At 38.1% G+C, this 18,915-nt stretch overlaps 1 protein-coding gene across 3 annotated transcripts; it reads right to left on the bottom strand.

Moving 5' to 3' along the window:
- Positions 1-2,088: 2,088 nt before the first annotated feature.
- LOC122651748 (potassium transporter 11-like) lies at positions 2,089-9,729 on the bottom strand. 3 transcript variants are annotated; one of them, XM_043845271.1, is made up of 8 exons: positions 9,065-9,729; positions 8,429-8,654; positions 7,457-7,702; positions 5,775-5,825; positions 5,376-5,636; positions 5,098-5,265; positions 4,751-5,005; positions 2,089-3,189 (listed from the first exon to the last, which is right to left on the bottom strand). In XM_043845271.1, the coding sequence occupies exons 1-8, from the start codon at positions 9,242-9,244 to the stop codon at positions 2,135-2,137; spliced, it is 2,442 nt and encodes an 813-aa protein (XP_043701206.1). In that variant the 5' UTR covers positions 9,245-9,729; the 3' UTR covers positions 2,089-2,134. The 3 variants fall into 3 exon arrangements, with proteins under 3 accessions (XP_043701206.1, XP_043701207.1, XP_043701208.1); XM_043845273.1 differs by lacking the exon at positions 2,089-3,189 and adding an exon at positions 3,689-3,800; XM_043845272.1 differs by lacking the exon at positions 8,429-8,654 and having other exon boundaries at positions 9,065-9,195.
- Positions 9,730-18,915: the final 9,186 nt, after the last annotated feature.

The following is an 18,915-nucleotide window of genomic DNA, read 5'->3' as shown; positions in this document are numbered from 1 at the left end:
TAAAAAACCCGGTATAGCCTGGCCTGATTACACCCTTGCCAAGACCCATGAGAACCATGAAAATCACGTGGGTGGCCCCAAGCCCCAAGGGGTGAAGAATTGCAAAATCAGACTCATGTGGCAAAAAACTATGCCATAGAGAATACTTTTTTCCCAAAAGTAAATCCATAGATTTATGAGGCTTCATAGAAAAAATCTATTTCATTACTTGTTGCAAAACAATTGTCTTGGATCTTTTTTTCTTCTCTCTTTTTGGGTCAAGTCTTGGTAAGTCGTCGTAAAGTGAGGTGAAATTAAATATTAATTGGTAAAACGAAGTGAAGTAAAACTAAGTGAAAAAAAAAAAAAAGAAAGAAAGAAAGAGAACGTTACCTGGTGGTGTGTGCCCCTGTATCCAAACACATAATCATGTAAAATAATCGTCGCATCCTTAAGAATTTTTGCTTTTCCATGGGGCCGTTGGGGTCATTTTGTGCAGCCCTGTGTCTAGCATAGGAGCCCACACACCGCATGTGATCAGAGCATCCTTTCTCCCAATTAAAAAAAAAGTGTTCAAACGGTAGTTGGTTGGAAGCAAAGTCAAAAAAAAAAAAGGGTTGGGGGTTGGGGGTTGGGGGTTGGGGGGGGGGGGACAATTATCGTCTACGGTTCCTTGACTGATGCGGTTCTCTAGTTCCTCTCACAAGAGGGGGGTGGGACCCACCCGAGGCACCTGACCGAACAGTCTACCTAGGTGGGGTCCACCCTCTTGTGAGAGGAACTAGGAAACCGCACCGGTCAGGGAACCGTACACGAAAAAAATTCTGGGGGGGGGGGGGGAGAGGGGGGAAAAGTTTGTTAATTTTACTTCACTCTCGCTCTCTACACACCTACTCAAAACAATAACAGTGGGTATGGGATTCTTGTTCTTCTTCAACCTCGATGTTGCAAGTCTCCTGATTTCTTGCTTTTTTTAATCCTTCTTCCTCCTCATCTTTTCTTCTGTCTTTTGTTATTGCCAATTTCACAGATACCCTTGGAATTTTAGCCTAATTACAGAGACACCCAAGAACTTTCAAAAGCCTTGTTTGCCGAAACTTGGTCAATTGGTTTGTGCCTTGATTGTGAAAACTTAGGCTTGAGGCTTGTACAATTGTACTCGTGTCTCACAATCATGGATCAAGAACTAGGTCGAAACCTGTGAAGTAGGAATCTCTTCACCTATTATTAAAACTATATATGGGTCATTTTGTCAAAAATGTTATAAAAATTAGTTATGTATTGATAGTTACGAAATGGTTTTTCCTTCTATACTCTATTATGTTTAACCAAACGGACCTTCAATAATAGTATCAAGCTTTCTACCGTCAGGTTTGGCATGTGAAAGTGATTGTTCAAAGTCATACTTCTAAGTTCTAAGTTCTAACCTAAACTTTCCAAGTGAGAGGTGATGATATCCATTAGAAATATGGAAAACTAATCTTTTGCCAGCGTCAGCTGTGACCTAAGGATATTGTTTGGTCAAGTTGTTGGGTTTTCTAAAAAATTGCTTTGTTTGGGACTCTTATTTGGGAAAAGTCCTGCGTTCTGTCCAGACTGTCTATGACCGTAGCTCAACTCTCATCAATGGAGTCTACGAAAGTTGCCAAACTGTGCTGATCATGGATAGGAACAGGGCGGACACAGGGCACAGTTGAGCTAGCCAAACCCCGCCCCGCCCCACTCCATAGTCCCATAACACATGCATGGACAAGTGTACCCACAAGGCTCCCGCTATTGGAGAGGAACAGATATATATATACGGCCTAACCATGTTTCGGGGAGAGGCTGTGTCCCAGTTTAAACCCACGACCACTAGGTCACAATGTAGCAACCTTGCACCAAGGCCCCACCCTCGCATACATAAATAGGACTCATCAACTTTACAACCCTAAATTTCCCGAACCCTATATCTGTTATACCAAACCCGCTCCATTAGGGCTGGGGCGGAGCTAGCAGGTCTCCATTTAACCCACTCCATTGCCATCCCTACCTAGCCACAACTAGCGCTGTGAAAATGGTTTAGGCCATAGACACCAACCATACCATAGACAACCCAACAACCAAGTGAATACATGTAAGCATGATTTCTCTCATTGAACCAGTGTCAAAAGAATTACACATAAAATATCTGCCCCACATTCAAGAGACTCTCATGAGGAACATTGAAGATCACACTGTTTTCCCTGCATATTTTCCTAAGGAATGCATAAATGTAATCTATTGCAATCTTCTTAAGTAACCTTGAATCCCTTCTTGACCTTATCACTGTGTTCCCTAGTATGTGCACCACCCCAGTATCTCTGCAATTGGTCAAGAACTCCAACTCATCCAGTTCATTCTGGCTGGTCTGCCCTGATGACCTCACAATGTTGGCTGCCAATGGGGACTTCATGGGAACAATTGAGTCCTCGTCTGATATTGTGCGCTCCATGTTGGAAGTGAATGTGCTGCTGTTCTCTGTTAGTAGGAAGTCCCCTGACTTCATGGTTTGCAGACAGTTCATGGTTTGCAGACCATTCAAACTGTATTCTTCTGAATCTGAACATCCCTCCATCATCGACTCAAGACGGACAAATAGGACAAGGCTGTCAAAGAGCATCTTCTCAAAATTATCATCCTTCTTGTGGAGATCCTTGTAACCATACCTTGCAACACACCGAAAGATATGGTAATTCTTAGGTCCAATCCGTTTTACAAGGAACCTCTCTTCTTGAGGCACTGTGTATACAGGTAGGTACTTTACACACACAAATACAACAACAGAATGGATGGCAGGAAGGTTGGTGATAAAGTGAGAAAAAATATGAGGCACCCCGCTAGCTAATTCAGTGTACACAAAGCCTATACCAGGGACTCGGACCAACCCCAAGCTGGGACCTAGACCAAGAATCCATGCGATGGAAACCTTACTGTGGATCTCAAACTCATAACGCTTCACTGTTCCATAATGCCAGACATACATGATGATAAGAAAGGCAGATGCAATTACAAGCGGGACCCAACCACCTTGATCAACCTTGAAAAGTACAGCTGAAAAGTATGATAGTTCCACGGCTAATGATAAAATGGTGAAGATTAGGACAAGACTCCAATGGCAGTGCCAAACAAGCAACATGATTAGAATCATGAGAGATGTCGTCACCAGCATGACTACCACAACCGCTGTTCCTATTTTTGACACAAGAAAGATTCTATCTGTAACTGTAATTCCAAGGTAAATAACTTGTAATAGTATCAGAATTTAAGAGGAAATACAAAAAGGAAAGATATGAGTCAAAGAATATATGATTCATGGATCTTCCAAACATTCTTAATGTAGAAAAGAAAACATTAAAATGTATTAAGATGATTTTATAGTCCCAAGAGTTATTTGCATATCATGATATCATTATTATGCATCATAAGTAGGGATACATTCCACATAACCTTAATGCGCACTTTATTTTTCAGCTTCCTTCTCTAATTCTCTTAACTGTTTAGCACAGACAACGAATACCCAATGAGTATCCCAACAATTTTTCACCAATTATAACATGATACACAACCCTTTGCTTCCCTACAATATGTCTGCACTGCCAAATAGGACTCATTTGTAAGAGTCAATCCATTGCCAGCAATTTTTTTTAACATATGTCTTATCAGCCACCACCCCTAGCCTGTTTTTCTAACAAGCCACAGCTCCAGCCTCTTCCATATTGCCATCTCTCTCTCTCATCTGTGAAGGCACCAAGTGTAGCCATCAGTCTGCTTGTCACTGATTGAAGAAGCAATTCTCCAACCTGATGTGAAAGAATTCTCTTTCATTTCACTTGTTTGGGTCTAGAAGTTGAAAACAAGTGTTAATGATGCAGTCCTACTTACCATGCTATGGCGAAAAACATGGGATTAAAATGGAGGGACTTCAAACTCTAAGTGGGGGGCAACTAAGCTAGGAGATAAGGAATTAAACAATGATGACTCCAATCCCTTCCATGAAGATTGATTATGCCGTCTGAATGATAGAAAATTAAAATAAAATTCCTGAGGCATATTACTGTAAAGTCTGCAACAACCAGTCTAGTTGCAGTATGAATTTCTGTTACGACCATCACAGCGTTCATATATCAGTTTCTCCAATATAAAGTCTTTAACAACCAACCTAGAATTTTAGCAATCAAAAGATCCATCTGATCTGGTATTAGCTTACACATTCACTTGGAACTCACTGAAGACTTTCAAGAAGGTACACGTAAAAGATCCCATGTATGAATTTCGGTTACGACCATCACAATGTTCATATATCAGTTTCTCCAATATAAAGTCTTTAACAACCAGCCTAGAATTTTAGCAATCAAAAGATCCATCTGATCTGGTATTAGCTTACAAATTCACTTGGAACTCACTGAAGACTTTCAAGAAGGTACATGTAAAAGATCCCATGTATGAATTTCTGCTGAGGGCTTCCAGCTCCTCTTGTTACACCTTGCTGGATCTTATGAAAACTCAGTAAGATTGAGACTCATGGACAGGAAATGTTGCTTAATCCAATGAAATTTTAGTCACTGATGTTACAGGTTGCTGAAACAAAACTTTTAGATGATTTGGCTAATGGAAATCTCTCAGAGCATTGGGTAGCTTGGGAAAGTTCGTTGTGGGCGGTAGCAAGTTAATGGTGAATGTAAGTACATGCAAGAAAAATATTGGAATAAAGCAAATAAATTGCATGGAATACTCCAATAGAAAAACTTACCATATGCATTTCCAATCTGGCTCTGATTTTTGAATCCAGCAGTGACAGCAATGCAGAGAATCATGAGGATCCAATTCATGTCTGGAATATATACCTGGCCAAGGAAATTCTTTGACGTATGAACAACCTTTACTCTTGGAAAACAGCCAAGTGCTAGGGCCTGTTTGATAATTGAAAATGTAGCAGATATGGTGGCTTGACTAGCAACAATAGCAGCTAATGTTGCAATAATAAACATAGGCCAGTACACACCCCCTGCAAAATAAGCAATTACCAACTTCTATGAGTGTATAATTTAATTACAACATGGGAGTAGATGTAATGAAAAGTGTAAGATCAGAACAGACCTGGAATTGAACGATAAAATGCATCTACCACATGATCCTGGTTTTTCAGAAGGTAAGCAGCTTGTCCCGAGTATGCTAAAAGAAGACTAGGGAACACAATTACTGTGAATGCAATCTGAACAGCCAACACTGGGAAATTTCCTAGGTCTGCAAAGAGTGCTTCTGTCCCTGCAACAGTGAGAAGTTCCCATTATATTCTTAAGATGCAAGGTGTTTCCATCAGAGTCTTTGCATAGACTAGTTAGAGAAGAAAATGCATGGCATAACAGAAAGATAACCTGTGATACTAAGCATGATCCCTCCAAGGGAGGTCCAACCATCTTTCCCTCCTCGCCTGAAATACCGAACAATGTAAACTGGGGAGAAAGCTTTCAGAACAGTGCTATCATACTTCCATATGTTAAATGCACCAATACCTCCAATAAGGAGAAACCAAAGAAGGACAATTGGAGCAAACAGCCATCCAACTCTATCTGTTCCATAATGTTGCATGCTAAACAAACCTACTAATATTATCACAGCGACAATGATAACTACATCTGTACAACAGACAAAACTATAAGAATTAGGCAAACTTCAGATCCCAGAAAGAAAGAAGATAGTTGATTCTCACAGAAGGAATAAGAAGCATACAAATAAAAAAAAATTGCACGTATAGTCTCAGAAGCAGAAAGTACCATTACTCATATTAGGGTGGTCTACCTTTATTCCCCCAGCAGCTGAAAGAACTACAACACAAAAAAAAATCAATTAATCAAGGCTCTGGTTCAGCATCATTTAACTACATTACGGAGAAAATGTTTCGACTTCCATAAATACTTCATGGTAGCATTTTTAAGACTTTGAAGTAGTAGAACAGATTAACTGTGTAATGAGTATGGAAAACGATGATGAGAGAGAGAAATGAACAAGGTTGCATCAAAGCACCTAACTAAGACACTCTAGAGAAGATACTGTAGGTTATTTTATTTGACAAACATCTAGTCAGAAAATTTATCAAAAAATTATAAATTATTTTTTATTTGATAGGTAAATGTATTTTGTTGGCAATGGAAGATTCATATTGTACTTGATACAAAATTATACTGGCTTTCTGTGACCAGGATATAAAAAAGACTAAAACATAAATAATTATAGATAGATCTTCCAAACATTTGGATTTCCAAACCAAAATGGCTTAGGAATATGGCTACATATCCTGATCATGATAGGAATACGGAATAGAAAGATTTTACTTTCTGTATTTGTCACTAACAAAAGTTATATCCTATTTGAGTAGGAAATAGATAGCCATGAAACGGGGTTACGTGAACCAACAACATAAAAATATATTTGATTCTCAGATTTCCAGTTACATAGATCAGTTATCAGAGGGCTGGAGTTGGCCAGTATTGAAAAAAACAAAGATGTACCCAGTGCACAAGGCTCCCTCCACTGTGTGGTCTAGGAGGGTCATAATGTATGTAGCCTTACCCCTGCTTCACAGAGAGGTTGTTTTCTGACTCGAACCCGTGACCACTAGGTTGCAATGGAGTTTGCCAGTATTGATCCATTTCAATGCTTTATAGGATTGAAAGAACTACCAACCTAATCAAATAGAAAGTCATACCAAATTTGTGCCAGAAAAATACCAATGGAAAATATACCCCTCAGCCAAGACACAGATTACATCTTTGATTTCATGTGGGTTAGTGGGCTAGGTTTATAATCCTTATATAACCACGATATTAAAAAGGCTCAATTAGGCCCAGATAGATACGGTAGACCTAAAGACAGATTTTGATCCAATATTAGCGAACTTCATATTAATTTCACTATATAGAGTTAAAGAATACAGCTACTTGAAAGAAGATGGAGAAGTCCTTTAAATACAAATTTTAAATCTGCATGTCTTCAAACACAGTAACCATCCATAGTAACTCCATCCTTAATTAATGATGTAGAGGAGATATCAGATGAGTTCTTGAGCCGGTTGGATCAGCAGAAGTCCACCCGGAGTGATCGGAGGTATTAGGGCGAAATGGGGCGAATCATATATCAAATCAAAGATCTCGATGAACATTTTTTGGCTGTTTGGGGAATTTTGAATTTTGGCACAATATTTGAATTTTAGAGCTTTTTTTTTTTAATTGTATTTGACCTATTATATAAGGTCTCTTTAGGGTTTGTAATCTTCAGCTTGAAATTTGACATTTTCGGCCTTATCTTCTACCTTGTGGATTCGAGGGACGTTTGTGCTAGAACAGTATATAGCCCACCTATCTTCTACTGCATTAATTAAAATGCCTAACCTGATAAAATTTATGAATAAAAATTGTTAGATGAAGTCTAAACAGCTCAAACATGGAAAGTGTAATACCTGATATGGCTGGGGTTAGAATCCCGTCCCCAATCACCATGCAAGTGCCAGCAAGGACAAGAATAAGAAGTGCATTCTTCTTGTATTCATGTCCCTCTAACCATCTCTTAGTTTTTGCAGCAAATGATTTCTCATGGAATACATGTCGACTGTATGTTGTTAGCTCTTCATCTTTCCTGTGCTGGTTCGGTATAGTTTTCACCTTTGCATGTCGGCAGAGTAATGAATAAAGAGCAAATGTTCCACCTGCAAAACACAGAACATCAGCCTTTGGGAAGATATCAATACCTCATCAATATAAATAGCAGATAGTAGCTTGCTATAATGGTGCACAATCATTGAAGGCCACGATTAAATTAACTTGAGACGTTATGCATTGATGAATTTTATCCTGATTTTATTAACATCAACTTAATGAAAAAGGTGTAAAATCTATGGTTAGAAAAAATCTTATATTGGGTTTCCATATTTGTGTTGTTTATTTAATCTGAATATTCATAGACTACGACAATTCCTATTGCCCAATTTTATTTTTAGAATTTCACAAATCTTTCCCCCTTCTCCGATGCATTTATTCCACACATCATAAAAGAGAACAATATAATCACCTGTGAAAGAAAAACTTAAATCTTAATGAGAAGATGAAATCTAAAATATGATGTCATTGCAAGGTGCATGACAATTAATAAAGTGGAAACCCTTTTCTGTTTTATCACCCCCCATCTGCCACAAATGGAAACGCATTGTTCTTCGATGATAGATTTATCCATTTAATCAGTGGTGTGTTACATACTTCATGCAACACAAAAGATCATAAAAGCATTTTTAATAGCTTCGTCTGTATTTATTAATAAACATCTTAATGCATATGACTGCCTAGATGCACAGAAAGCTCAATGTCTGCTCCAAACTTTGTCAATTCAAAAGAATCAAACAATAATATAGCAAGTTCATGGTCTGAGACTAGTTTACCTTGACCATTATCATTTGCCCTCAACACCAGAAAGACATACTTGAGGAGTGGAACAAGAGTAAGTGAGTATATAATCAACGAGAGAGCTCCAATGACGTCCTCTGGATCTTCGATTGCACGAGGAAATGTATTGTAGAAAACATATAGGGGAGATGTGCCCAGGTCTCCATAGACAACACCAAGACTCTGGAATGCAAGTCTCAAAATTAACATTGCCGAAAATTTCTGGAGAAAGATGCAAAAGAAAAAGGGAACTAGATCAGCAACCAATACTAGTTCCAAGTCCCATTATTCTTATTGCCAATAAATGATAACCCAAATTTCTGAAACCAACCGATGAACTCCCACATATGCTTCCATCTGCATGAATCATCCTAAATAGTAAAAGTGCAGACTAGTAATATACAATTATACGGGCAATGAACAGATCAAACACCAGAACTTTGATTGGAAAATCAGCCACCAAAACAGTTTACAACAGAGTAATACTGTGAGAAGAATCTTTAGAACTAGTATCATCAATATACCCAACTAAGCAGAGTTTGTAAGGTGTTCTTCATGACTAGCCTCTTGAATGAAAAAAGGTAGAACTAAAAGCGAAAAGGCTAAAACAGTACAGTCCTATTATCTCTCACCTTTTCTCTGTACATATCCTTGATCCTTCCAGCCTCCTCGTCCATGGGCTGATCAAGCTTTTGCTCCAAATCCCACATGTTACCTCTATCAGTAGCTTCGTCTTCAAGTGATGTCGAAGCCACAGAAGCCACAGAAGCCATAAATTTGGCACCTGATTCACTATCTGCCCTTTCAATCATCCTTCCTTCTCCCAAACCAATCTTTTGTAAGCTCCAATTCAAATAAACCAACTGATAATCCACAAGAAGAAAAATTCAGAGACCTTAGAAGAAGAGCAGAAAACCCATGAAGTTGAAACTTGAAAGCTCAAGAATCATCCATCCATGCCACCAACCTCCCTCGTTCTCTGGTCTCAACAGAACACGCCGAGGAAAATAACAGCTGAAGATCACCGTTTTAGAAAAATTTTAACTTTACAGTCATTACAAATTCCCAAGTGGGGTCAGCTTTAAAAACAACCAATCTCAGCTACAGAAGAAGAAAACCATTAAAATTGCAGACAGCCATTAATTAATGTAGAGTGGGTCAATCCTCTGAAGAACTCGAATAAAGCATCACTTCCAAAATAGCCAGAACTTCTTAAACCCAACTCCAAATTTTCATAGTTTTATTCAAAACTTACTTCTTAATGCATTTCCTATGACAACTCACCACAACCACTCTTTGTCGTGTATACAGCAGAACTGCAAGAAAAACTGAATTTAAGGGTTGCAGCAGGAGTAACTCAACCGCACTCGTATCTTCTCTTGCGTTGCAGGAAACTAGAGCTTCTGCACAAACAAGTGTCATAAAGCATGAACCTGCGTTTCCTGATTCTTGTCCAACACGGCTCTCACATGGTCTTCGAGTTATAAAACGACACAAAACATCGCTGCTACAGGAGAAAATAGAGAGAGAGAGAGAGAGAGGGAAAAATTCCCTTCTCTCTTGAGTATTCTGGGGTTCGTTTGGAAGATTCGATTGGTAAAAGATTAATAATGATTAAATTAATAAAACGCATTAATGGAGTCATTAAATACTTCTTTTGGGAAGGGGTAATAAAGTCATTTAATATTTCGAAACAGTAAAAGTAAAGAAACCACTTTCCTTATTTTTGTATTTAAAATAGGGGATAGGAAAAAAAAATTCAATGATTACCTGGTGAAGGTTGTTTTTATGGTTTTGCTTTTCTGTCAAAGTGGGGACCATTACTGACTGGTAGCATGATGGTAGACCCCACCACTTGCCTGACTGGATGACAGCCGTACGAACGGTCTTGATTTGCTGATTTAGTTTCGGTACTCTTATCCTGTGGGGCCATACTTATATAGACAGGATTCCCTGCAAGCCTTACACTGTAGCGTTCATGGTTTTAAAAATTGGGATCGGCTCGAATCCGATCGAACCGGATTGATAAATCCTTATCCAAATCTTGGGTTAGGGAAATTTGAGGCTGAATCCTCTCGAGACCCGATTCCGAATCGATGAACATAATTGGCAGTTTGGGTTTATACTTTGTTGAGATCTTTTTTTTTTTTTGGGTAAAATTTTGTTGAGATCTTAATCTAATGGTTTCTTTGTGCTTGTGTAGAACATCAACTGTGTTACATTGTAGAATAAGCTCTCATCTACCATGGTAGGTCCCATGACACTGAAGCAGCCATCACAATAGACAATGCCTAAAAGCCGTTACCCTTTCGTTGTGGACAGTTGCATGAATTATTATACCTTTTTCCTCACGGAAGGGTTTATGGGTATCTTGTAGTCTCTGCCCAACCTTGTCAATCGTTCCGGTTCGGATGTTCAGTTTTGATTTTGGTTCAATCCAAGGGATTGCTAGTATGAATTGATATCGATTCGAAACCATTTCAATTTTGAAATTTGATATTCAAACTGAACCTGTTTCGTTTGGTTTGGTTTTATTCTGTATTTGGTTTTACTATTTATTTCTATTCGATTTGACCTACAGTTTTTAAGCTGGAGTCGAAATCAAATTGAACGAAATTTAAAACCTACATTCCATAATCAAATTTTACCAGAATTTATTCAGTTCAGCTTATTTGGTTTGGTTTTGATTACGGTGTTTAGTTCTAATTTGACGGAAAATTATCTCTTTCAGTTTGCTGATCGGCCTAGTCCCCCAGTTCCTCTAATAGGGGGATGGTGGACCCCACCAGGGTAGAGTGTTTGGACATGGGTAGAGAGATCATTTCAGCCCCTCTTTGTTAGAGGAACTGGGGAACTAGGCCGGGCAGCCAACTGGAGGTGATAAAGATCCCAATTTAACACCCATCTCTCTACCTCTCTGGTTCTATTCCATGCCGAACCATTCATTACACACGTGATTCTGTGGACATGGGATTTTCATCCTACGGTCATGGGTTTCTCTTGCTACTCATGTAGGGGGATCTCCCATGCCATAGCAATCATGTTGTGGGAAACAGGGTTTCATCAAAGAGGAGAGGGAGAGATGGTAACAGTGCAAGTCCTACATGATCAGATGTAAGAGGGTGTGAGAAAACATCCCCACAGATAAATTGGATTTCAGAATGTGTTCTACGCCTATAATATATTTCAAGATTGCATACCAAACATAGCTTTGATGTGGCTTAAATTTTAGGAAGAAAAAGTCAACCCTTACATGTATTAAAATGCCCAATAAAATAAATAGTAGCAAAGTATGAAACTTTGACCAATTTGGGACAAGAAAGACTAGAGGGCAAATGTGATAAGCTATAAGGAAATAGTAGCATAATTTTTTTTTGTTTTCTATAGATATTGCTGATTATTTCTTCTTTTGATGTGACTAAGTATTTTATTTTTGGGAAGCAATTTTCTGTACAGGATTTGTCTGTCTCTCTCCTCCTTAAAACAAGGGAGCAAAGGTATCTTTTCACATGAGGAGAGAGATAGGCTCATGAGAGTGCTGGCGTAGGCCACACACCCGGATAGAGATCTTTATTTCTTTATTTTTTTATAGATAAGTACAGTATATACATATAACATACTTACCGGAAAAAAAAATTTCAGAGTATATACATGAGCTGTAAGCAGAAACTGAATAATTTTATGTGCAGCATTTTATAAAGGACCCAATTTCTCTCCGCCTATAGTGAAGAGGGAATCTCTTCATCCACCCCATATGACCGTCTAATTGGGTAGGAGAAAAGGTATTTTTGATTATGAACAATAGGGGGTAGGAGTAAGGCATCAAAATGTAACCAAAACCAAATAGCGGCGCCAGCCGTTTATAATCAAATCGCACCACTGAGAAATTATCCGGTTTTGATTTCATAGGTTCTCTTCCAGATTTGATTCGATTCAAAACTGGAAAAATGCGATTATAAACTGAATAGAAACCAATAAACTGATATCTCTATTTGATACAATAGTCGTGGGCATCATATTAGTAAAAGTAAACTATAAGGAGGATGAGACAAAAGCATTATGGAATATTTAAGATACGTTATTTAATAAAAACTTTTGCTTGTTTAATAAATAATTCATGGAATATTTAGTTAAAACACTTCACAGGATTAATATTAAATTTTGTAATATTTACTCTAGTAAGTAAAATTAAGTAAACATTAATAACGGATTAATAATTAGTATTATTAAACTCTAACACTACATACTACACTATATTTCATGTTATTTGTTTAATACAATAGATTTCATGATTTTAGTATTCCATCATGCTTTTTCTAAAGCATAACTATTTTAAAAACAATAGACACTATTATGAAAATCACATGTAAATGAGTTGTGAATCGGATTGCAAAAATCGAATAGAAATCGGGAAAACCAAAATCTGATGCAAAATAATTTTGAATTTGGGTGAATCCTATTTGGAGCAATTTTGATTTCAATTTTCAAAATGTAAACCAAATCAAAACCGGACTGATTGACACCCTTTGGTAGGAGCTTATAATGTACCCATCATCCAATCATAGCGTCATATTGAAGAGATTCTCTCTTCACCGTTGATGAAGGAAAACTTAATCCATTTTATAAAATTGTTATGAATATTAAGATTCCTACAAAACATAAGACTCCCAAAAGGTGAGAGATACTATTCTGGAATGGAGAACATGAGAGCTTTTCCTTGTTATTTCTTATCAAGTTATCTTGCTTCTTTTAAAATAAATAAATAAGGAAAAGCATTCTCTGTTCGGGAGAATGACCCCTGTGTCAATGCGGGGGCCAATGAGAATGCATGTAGAAGCATTTGTTTGGGTGGCATTTCCACCTTTCATGGGGGCGAGGTGGTCATTTTACCCCTAGCCCTATGTTTGGATGCATGACGCACACTCCCGGACAAAATTCTTTTTCCTAATAATTAAACTATAAGAAATTTGATTTTCAATGACAGTTTTAAATCGTCGTCAAAAATACAATTCCATCGCTAAATGCCTTTTGTTGTAGCGTAAATAGATAAATAAACCCATCAAACTCAAGGCATCCTACTCCAATAAAGATTTTTGTATTGACATTGTATATGCACTTATAATGGAATAGACAAGAGCATACACACCAATTCAATTATCAGAAAAGGCCAATTTTTTTAATTATCATAATTGTACTAACACTATTAATAGAAGCATTAGAATAATTTTGTCTTTTACAAAAAAAAAATATATATATATATATATATAGGCCATAGCCTGAAATAATAAGCTCGTTTATTGTGCTCTTCACCTACTTTAAGTGCTTTCTCATTTTTTTTACGAAGAAAAGGTTGGGTAAACTAGCACTGGACCGCTTCGAAGGGGCAAACGGAGTGTAAGACCCGGTGATCGGCGGTGTACCACTAGTTAGTGCCTTTTTCCAGTTCAAAAACGGTAAAATGCACTTTTAAAAGGGGGATAGTGCCATTGATGGACCAATTAAATCGGACCATGTCTTCAAGTACCATTGATGACTGGAGTTCAAACTCCAGTATTATCAGTAGTGATGAACTTAGGAGGGATAACCACCTCCAAAAATGGACCATCCCAAAGATTCCGACCAAACAAGTTTATAAACAAGACCTGTACAGCTTCACTGAAGCTAACAAACAGTTGACTTTAGTCCGGAGACGCATGAAATATGCCTCTTCAACCCAACAACCCTTCAACAGTTAAAACAAAAATATAACTATCTGCATATAGGTTTAATCCAAGTTGCGGTAAAGCCCCTCCATAGGGAAGGGCTAAACACATCCATCCTCCTGGCATTAAGAGACGCCAGGTTTCTGAACTTTGATGACTCCCTCATAGGAGCCATTGAAACCAGCATGTGCTACGGACCAGTCCATTTTAATTGTTACCCAGATATCAATTTACCCTTAAAAGATGCTAACATACTAGACTCTTTAAAAATTAACTTCAAGTCCCATGGCTACAATATGAAGCCTGGATCCATACCCATAGCAGTAGTCCATAGGATCCAGTATAAGGCCATGAAAAAAATCTCAGGACCTAGGGCCCTCCAGAAATCTGAAAAAGGATACACCAAGTTTGTAGAAACAGACTTTGCTCATGCCAGGCCAATTTTACCCAGAATGACTAAATGGGATGACATTGCCTTCCCAGATGAATGGAAACTTCAGGTTCAAGTGCCCAGGCCACAGATAGAAAATAAAGAGGTTGAATACATAACCCAAACATGTGATGGCGAGGTGTCCATCAGGTTTGTTAGAAACCAGCCTAAGGACAAAGAACCTGCTGAGTCTTCATCCAGAAGACCCCCAGTAAGAAAAATCATTGAACAACCTGCCAGAGCTTCGTACTCGGGCACACCCTCAAATTACTGCCACTCATCCAGAACTAGTAACTTAACAGGAATTAGACAACATGGAGGCATCCTTAGAGGGATGTATGATGAATTTAAAAGTTTAGAAAATCTAAGTGATGGATCAAACCAGGATGAAACAGTCACAAGGCCAAACTCCCCATCCTTCTCCCAGATGGAGCCACCAGTAGGAAAGGTAGGAGTAATAATAGCAGAACAAGAGTTCGCAATAGACAAACCAATGTTAAGAAAAGATTTTGATCTTCCAATAAATAAAGACAAGAAAGAATGGATTTTTAAAAACACTACTTCAGACCAACAAGCTAAAATCAGAGAACATTGGTATGAACAAATGAACAAACATAGAACCAACATAACATTCTTCACCTACCTAGACATTTACGCCCAGTACCATAGGTTAGAATACCCATTTGAAAACATAGCCCCAACCCAGAAGACTACAACTCTCTGGATAACAGATAAAGATGAGGAGATTGAATCCATTCATCCTCCCTATAACATAATCAAGATAAAAACAGGAGCAACAGAGACCATAGGAGCACCTTGCAGATCAACATCTGGAAACACTGAGAGCGACAAAAAATTAATCAGTCTAGCAAACTATTCAAACCAGCACCTCCTAACCATAGGAAGACAGCTAAATAGGATAGAGAACATAGTACAAACAAAACCCAGTACTTCCCAGGGAATTTCACCATCTGAGGAACACCCAAGTACTCAGAGGCATAGGCCTCTATTCATACCTCATAACATAAGCTTGAGATCTGCAAAAGCTTTGAACAGAGCTGATGCATTGAAAGAAATTGAACAGAGGCTCAAAGGCTTAGTAATACCAGAGACACCAAACAAGGAATCCCAAGACTCGGCAGTAGCCCAAGTCGATGTAATAAGGTCTCAAGAAAATAAACCCAGTTCCATACATAGGATTGAAGAAGACTATTACCAAAGGTCCAAGCCAAAACCCAGTTTTTTAGATCTACAAATAGAGAACAGGGGAATGTATCCCCATGCCTCTTATCAAAGTGGCGTAATCTATGAATGGAACATAGACGGCATGTCTGAATATAACATCAAAAATAAGTTACATGAGATGACAATGGTAGCAAATGCCTACCGGATAAAAGAAACTTCTGATCAGGCAGTTGCCGATCTTCTAGTCTCAGGCTTTACAGGCCAATTAAAAGGATGGTGGGACTTCGTCCTAACCCAAGAACAAAGAATAGCAATTCTGTATGCAGTACAGATTGATGACCAAGGAGAAGTAATCCAAGATAGGAATGGACCTATTGAGGATGCAGTAAATACACTCATCTTCAACTTAACCAAACATTTCCTAGGAGATCCATCTAAACTCAAAGATAGATCCGCTGAACAATTATCAAACCTAAAATGCAGAAAATTACATGACCTTAAGTGGTACAAAGATATCTTCATGACCAGAGTTATGTCTAGGGAAGATGCAAATCTCCCATTCTGGAAAGAAAAATTCCTAACAGGCCTCCCCAGAATATTTTCAGAAAAAATAAAACAGAAACTGAGAAAAGAGAACAACGGAGAAATTCCCTACGACAGTTACACTTATGGGGAATTAAATAGTATCATCCACGAAGAAGCAATGTCTCTTTGTACAGATCTAAGACTAGCCCAACAAATGAAAAAAGAAAATAAGTCCTATAGAAAAGAACTAGGAGGGTTCTGTGAACAGTATGGGTTCCCTGCCCCAAAATCGGAGAAGAAACATAAAAGGAAATCCCATAAATTCAAAGAATCATCCAAGCATTACAAAGAAGACAAGTATAAAAAATATGAACCAAATAAGTACTATTCAAAACCAAGGTTCAATAAGAAAAAACGGTTCAACCAAACCAAAGCCACAGAAGAACCAAAAAGGATGATACCAAAACTATCTCGGAAAAACCCAAAGGTTGTTTTAAGCTGGGGAAACCAGGCCACATAGCCAAATCTGTAGAATAGCCAAAAGGGTTAGCTTACTTAGCCTGGACCGAGTACCCAGCAAAAAATATTCGAAATATTCGCTAAGTCTGACTCAGAGGATTTGGACTCGGAAGAAGAAGTCTTCTATGAGGCCATCAACCAAATAAACCAAGATCAAGACTCAAAGTCCAGTAGTAGCAGTGACACAGAACCGGATGCAGTTGCATGCAACTGCATAACCTCTGCCATAAAAGGCGAATGCTCCTGCACCACCAGTGACGGCTCTGAAACCAAATCCATTGGCATGATAAGACAATCCTTCTTTGATGCCATTGAACAAATAGCAGACGTTCAAATTAGAAAACAGTGCCTCGAAGAAGCCAGACAAGCTTTAGAAGAAAACAAAGAAAGACCTAAGGCTTATGATATAAACCAGGTCTTCAAAAGGTTTGAACAAAGGAAGACTGCAAGTAATTCAGAAAACACTAGAATAACAAATCTGGAAGTTACTACCCAAGATTTAAAAAGAGAAATAAAAGAAGTAAAAGCTGAGTTAATTAAACTAAAAGGAAAGTCAAAACAAATTCAGGAAGAACCAGAACCAGGACAAGAATCAGGCTCCCAAAATTTCATAGCAAGCATATATACTTCTCCCCAAAAATGGCATGTAAAGGTCAAATTAACCATAGGCTCTTCCTATAAGTTTTCTTCAGTAGCCCTCATAGACTCAGGAGCCCAGCTGAACTGTATCCAAGAAGGAATAATTCCAACCCAGTATTACCAAAAAACTGCACAGAGGCTTACCACAGCCAGTGGTGAATACATGAATGTTCAGTACAAATTACCTGAAGTACATATATGCAATCAGGGCATATGCTTCAAACAAGCCTTTATCCTAGTAAAGAATCTAGATGGACAGGTAATTCTAGGACAACCATTCATAGAATTAATTAAACCCTTTAAAGTAACCAACAAAGGCTTAACCACCAAGATAGGCAAACAAAGAATTACGTTTGAATTTTTAGAACCTTCAGACCTAGAACAAATAGGACGAGCAAAAGCTGCATCTATAACAAAGGATCCTACCATTAGAAGTATAAAAGCCAAAGAAAGACACCTAAGTCATTTAAAAAATGAAATCATGCACATCAAGACTGCGGAACAATTACAAGAACAGCCAATAAAAACCCAGGTTGATAGATTAAGAACCCAGTTCGAAGATAATCTATGTTCTGAATTCCCTGATGCTTTTTGGCACAGGAAAAGACACATAGTAAAATTACCATACGAAAAGGAATTCTCAGAAAAAAACATTCCAACCAAGGCCAGGCCCATTCAAATGAGCCAGGAACTTCAAGAGACCTGCAAAAAAGAAATCCAAGAGTTATTAAATAGAAACCTCATTAGAAACAGCAAGTCTCCCTGGAGTTGTGCTGCCTTCTATGTAAACAAGAATGCAGAAATAGAAAGAGGAGCACCAAGATTGGTCATAAATTATAAGCCCCTTAATGATGTCCTACAATGGATTAGATACCCAATCCCTAACAAGAAAGACCTACTCCAAAAAATTCACAAAGCCAAGATCTTTTCAAAGTTTGACTTAAAGTCTGGATATTGGCAAATCCAGGTTCATGAACAAGACAAATACAAAACAGCCTTCACCACACCCTTTGGTCATTACGAATGGAATGTAATGCCATTTGGTCTAAAAAATGCCCCAAGTGAATTCCAAAACATAATGAATGATATATTCAACCCGTACAGTAGTCACGCAATAGTTTACATAGATGATGTCTTAATATTCTCAGACACCATAGACCAGCACTTTAAGCACCTTAGAAACTTCTACCAAGTAATCAAAACCAATGGGCTAGTACTATCGAAAAAGAAGATGGACCTATTCCAAACTAAAATTAGGTTCTTAGGCCATTACATACATCAGGGAACCATCATTCCCATAGAAAGGACAATGGTCTTTGCAGAAAAGTTTCCTGATGAAATCCTAGAAAAAAAGCAGTTGCAGAGATTTCTAGGAAGCCTAAATTATGTTAGAGACTTCCTCCCAGGAATAAGTAAGACCTGTGAACCTCTGTACTAAAGACTCAAAAAGAAACAACTAGCCTGGTGTGAGACCCATACCAAG

This window comes from Telopea speciosissima, chromosome 2 (genome assembly GCF_018873765.1).
Source record: "Telopea speciosissima isolate NSW1024214 ecotype Mountain lineage chromosome 2, Tspe_v1, whole genome shotgun sequence".
NCBI lineage: Eukaryota > Viridiplantae > Streptophyta > Magnoliopsida > Proteales > Proteaceae > Telopea > Telopea speciosissima.
This window is presented reverse-complemented; position numbering and strand designations above follow the sequence as displayed.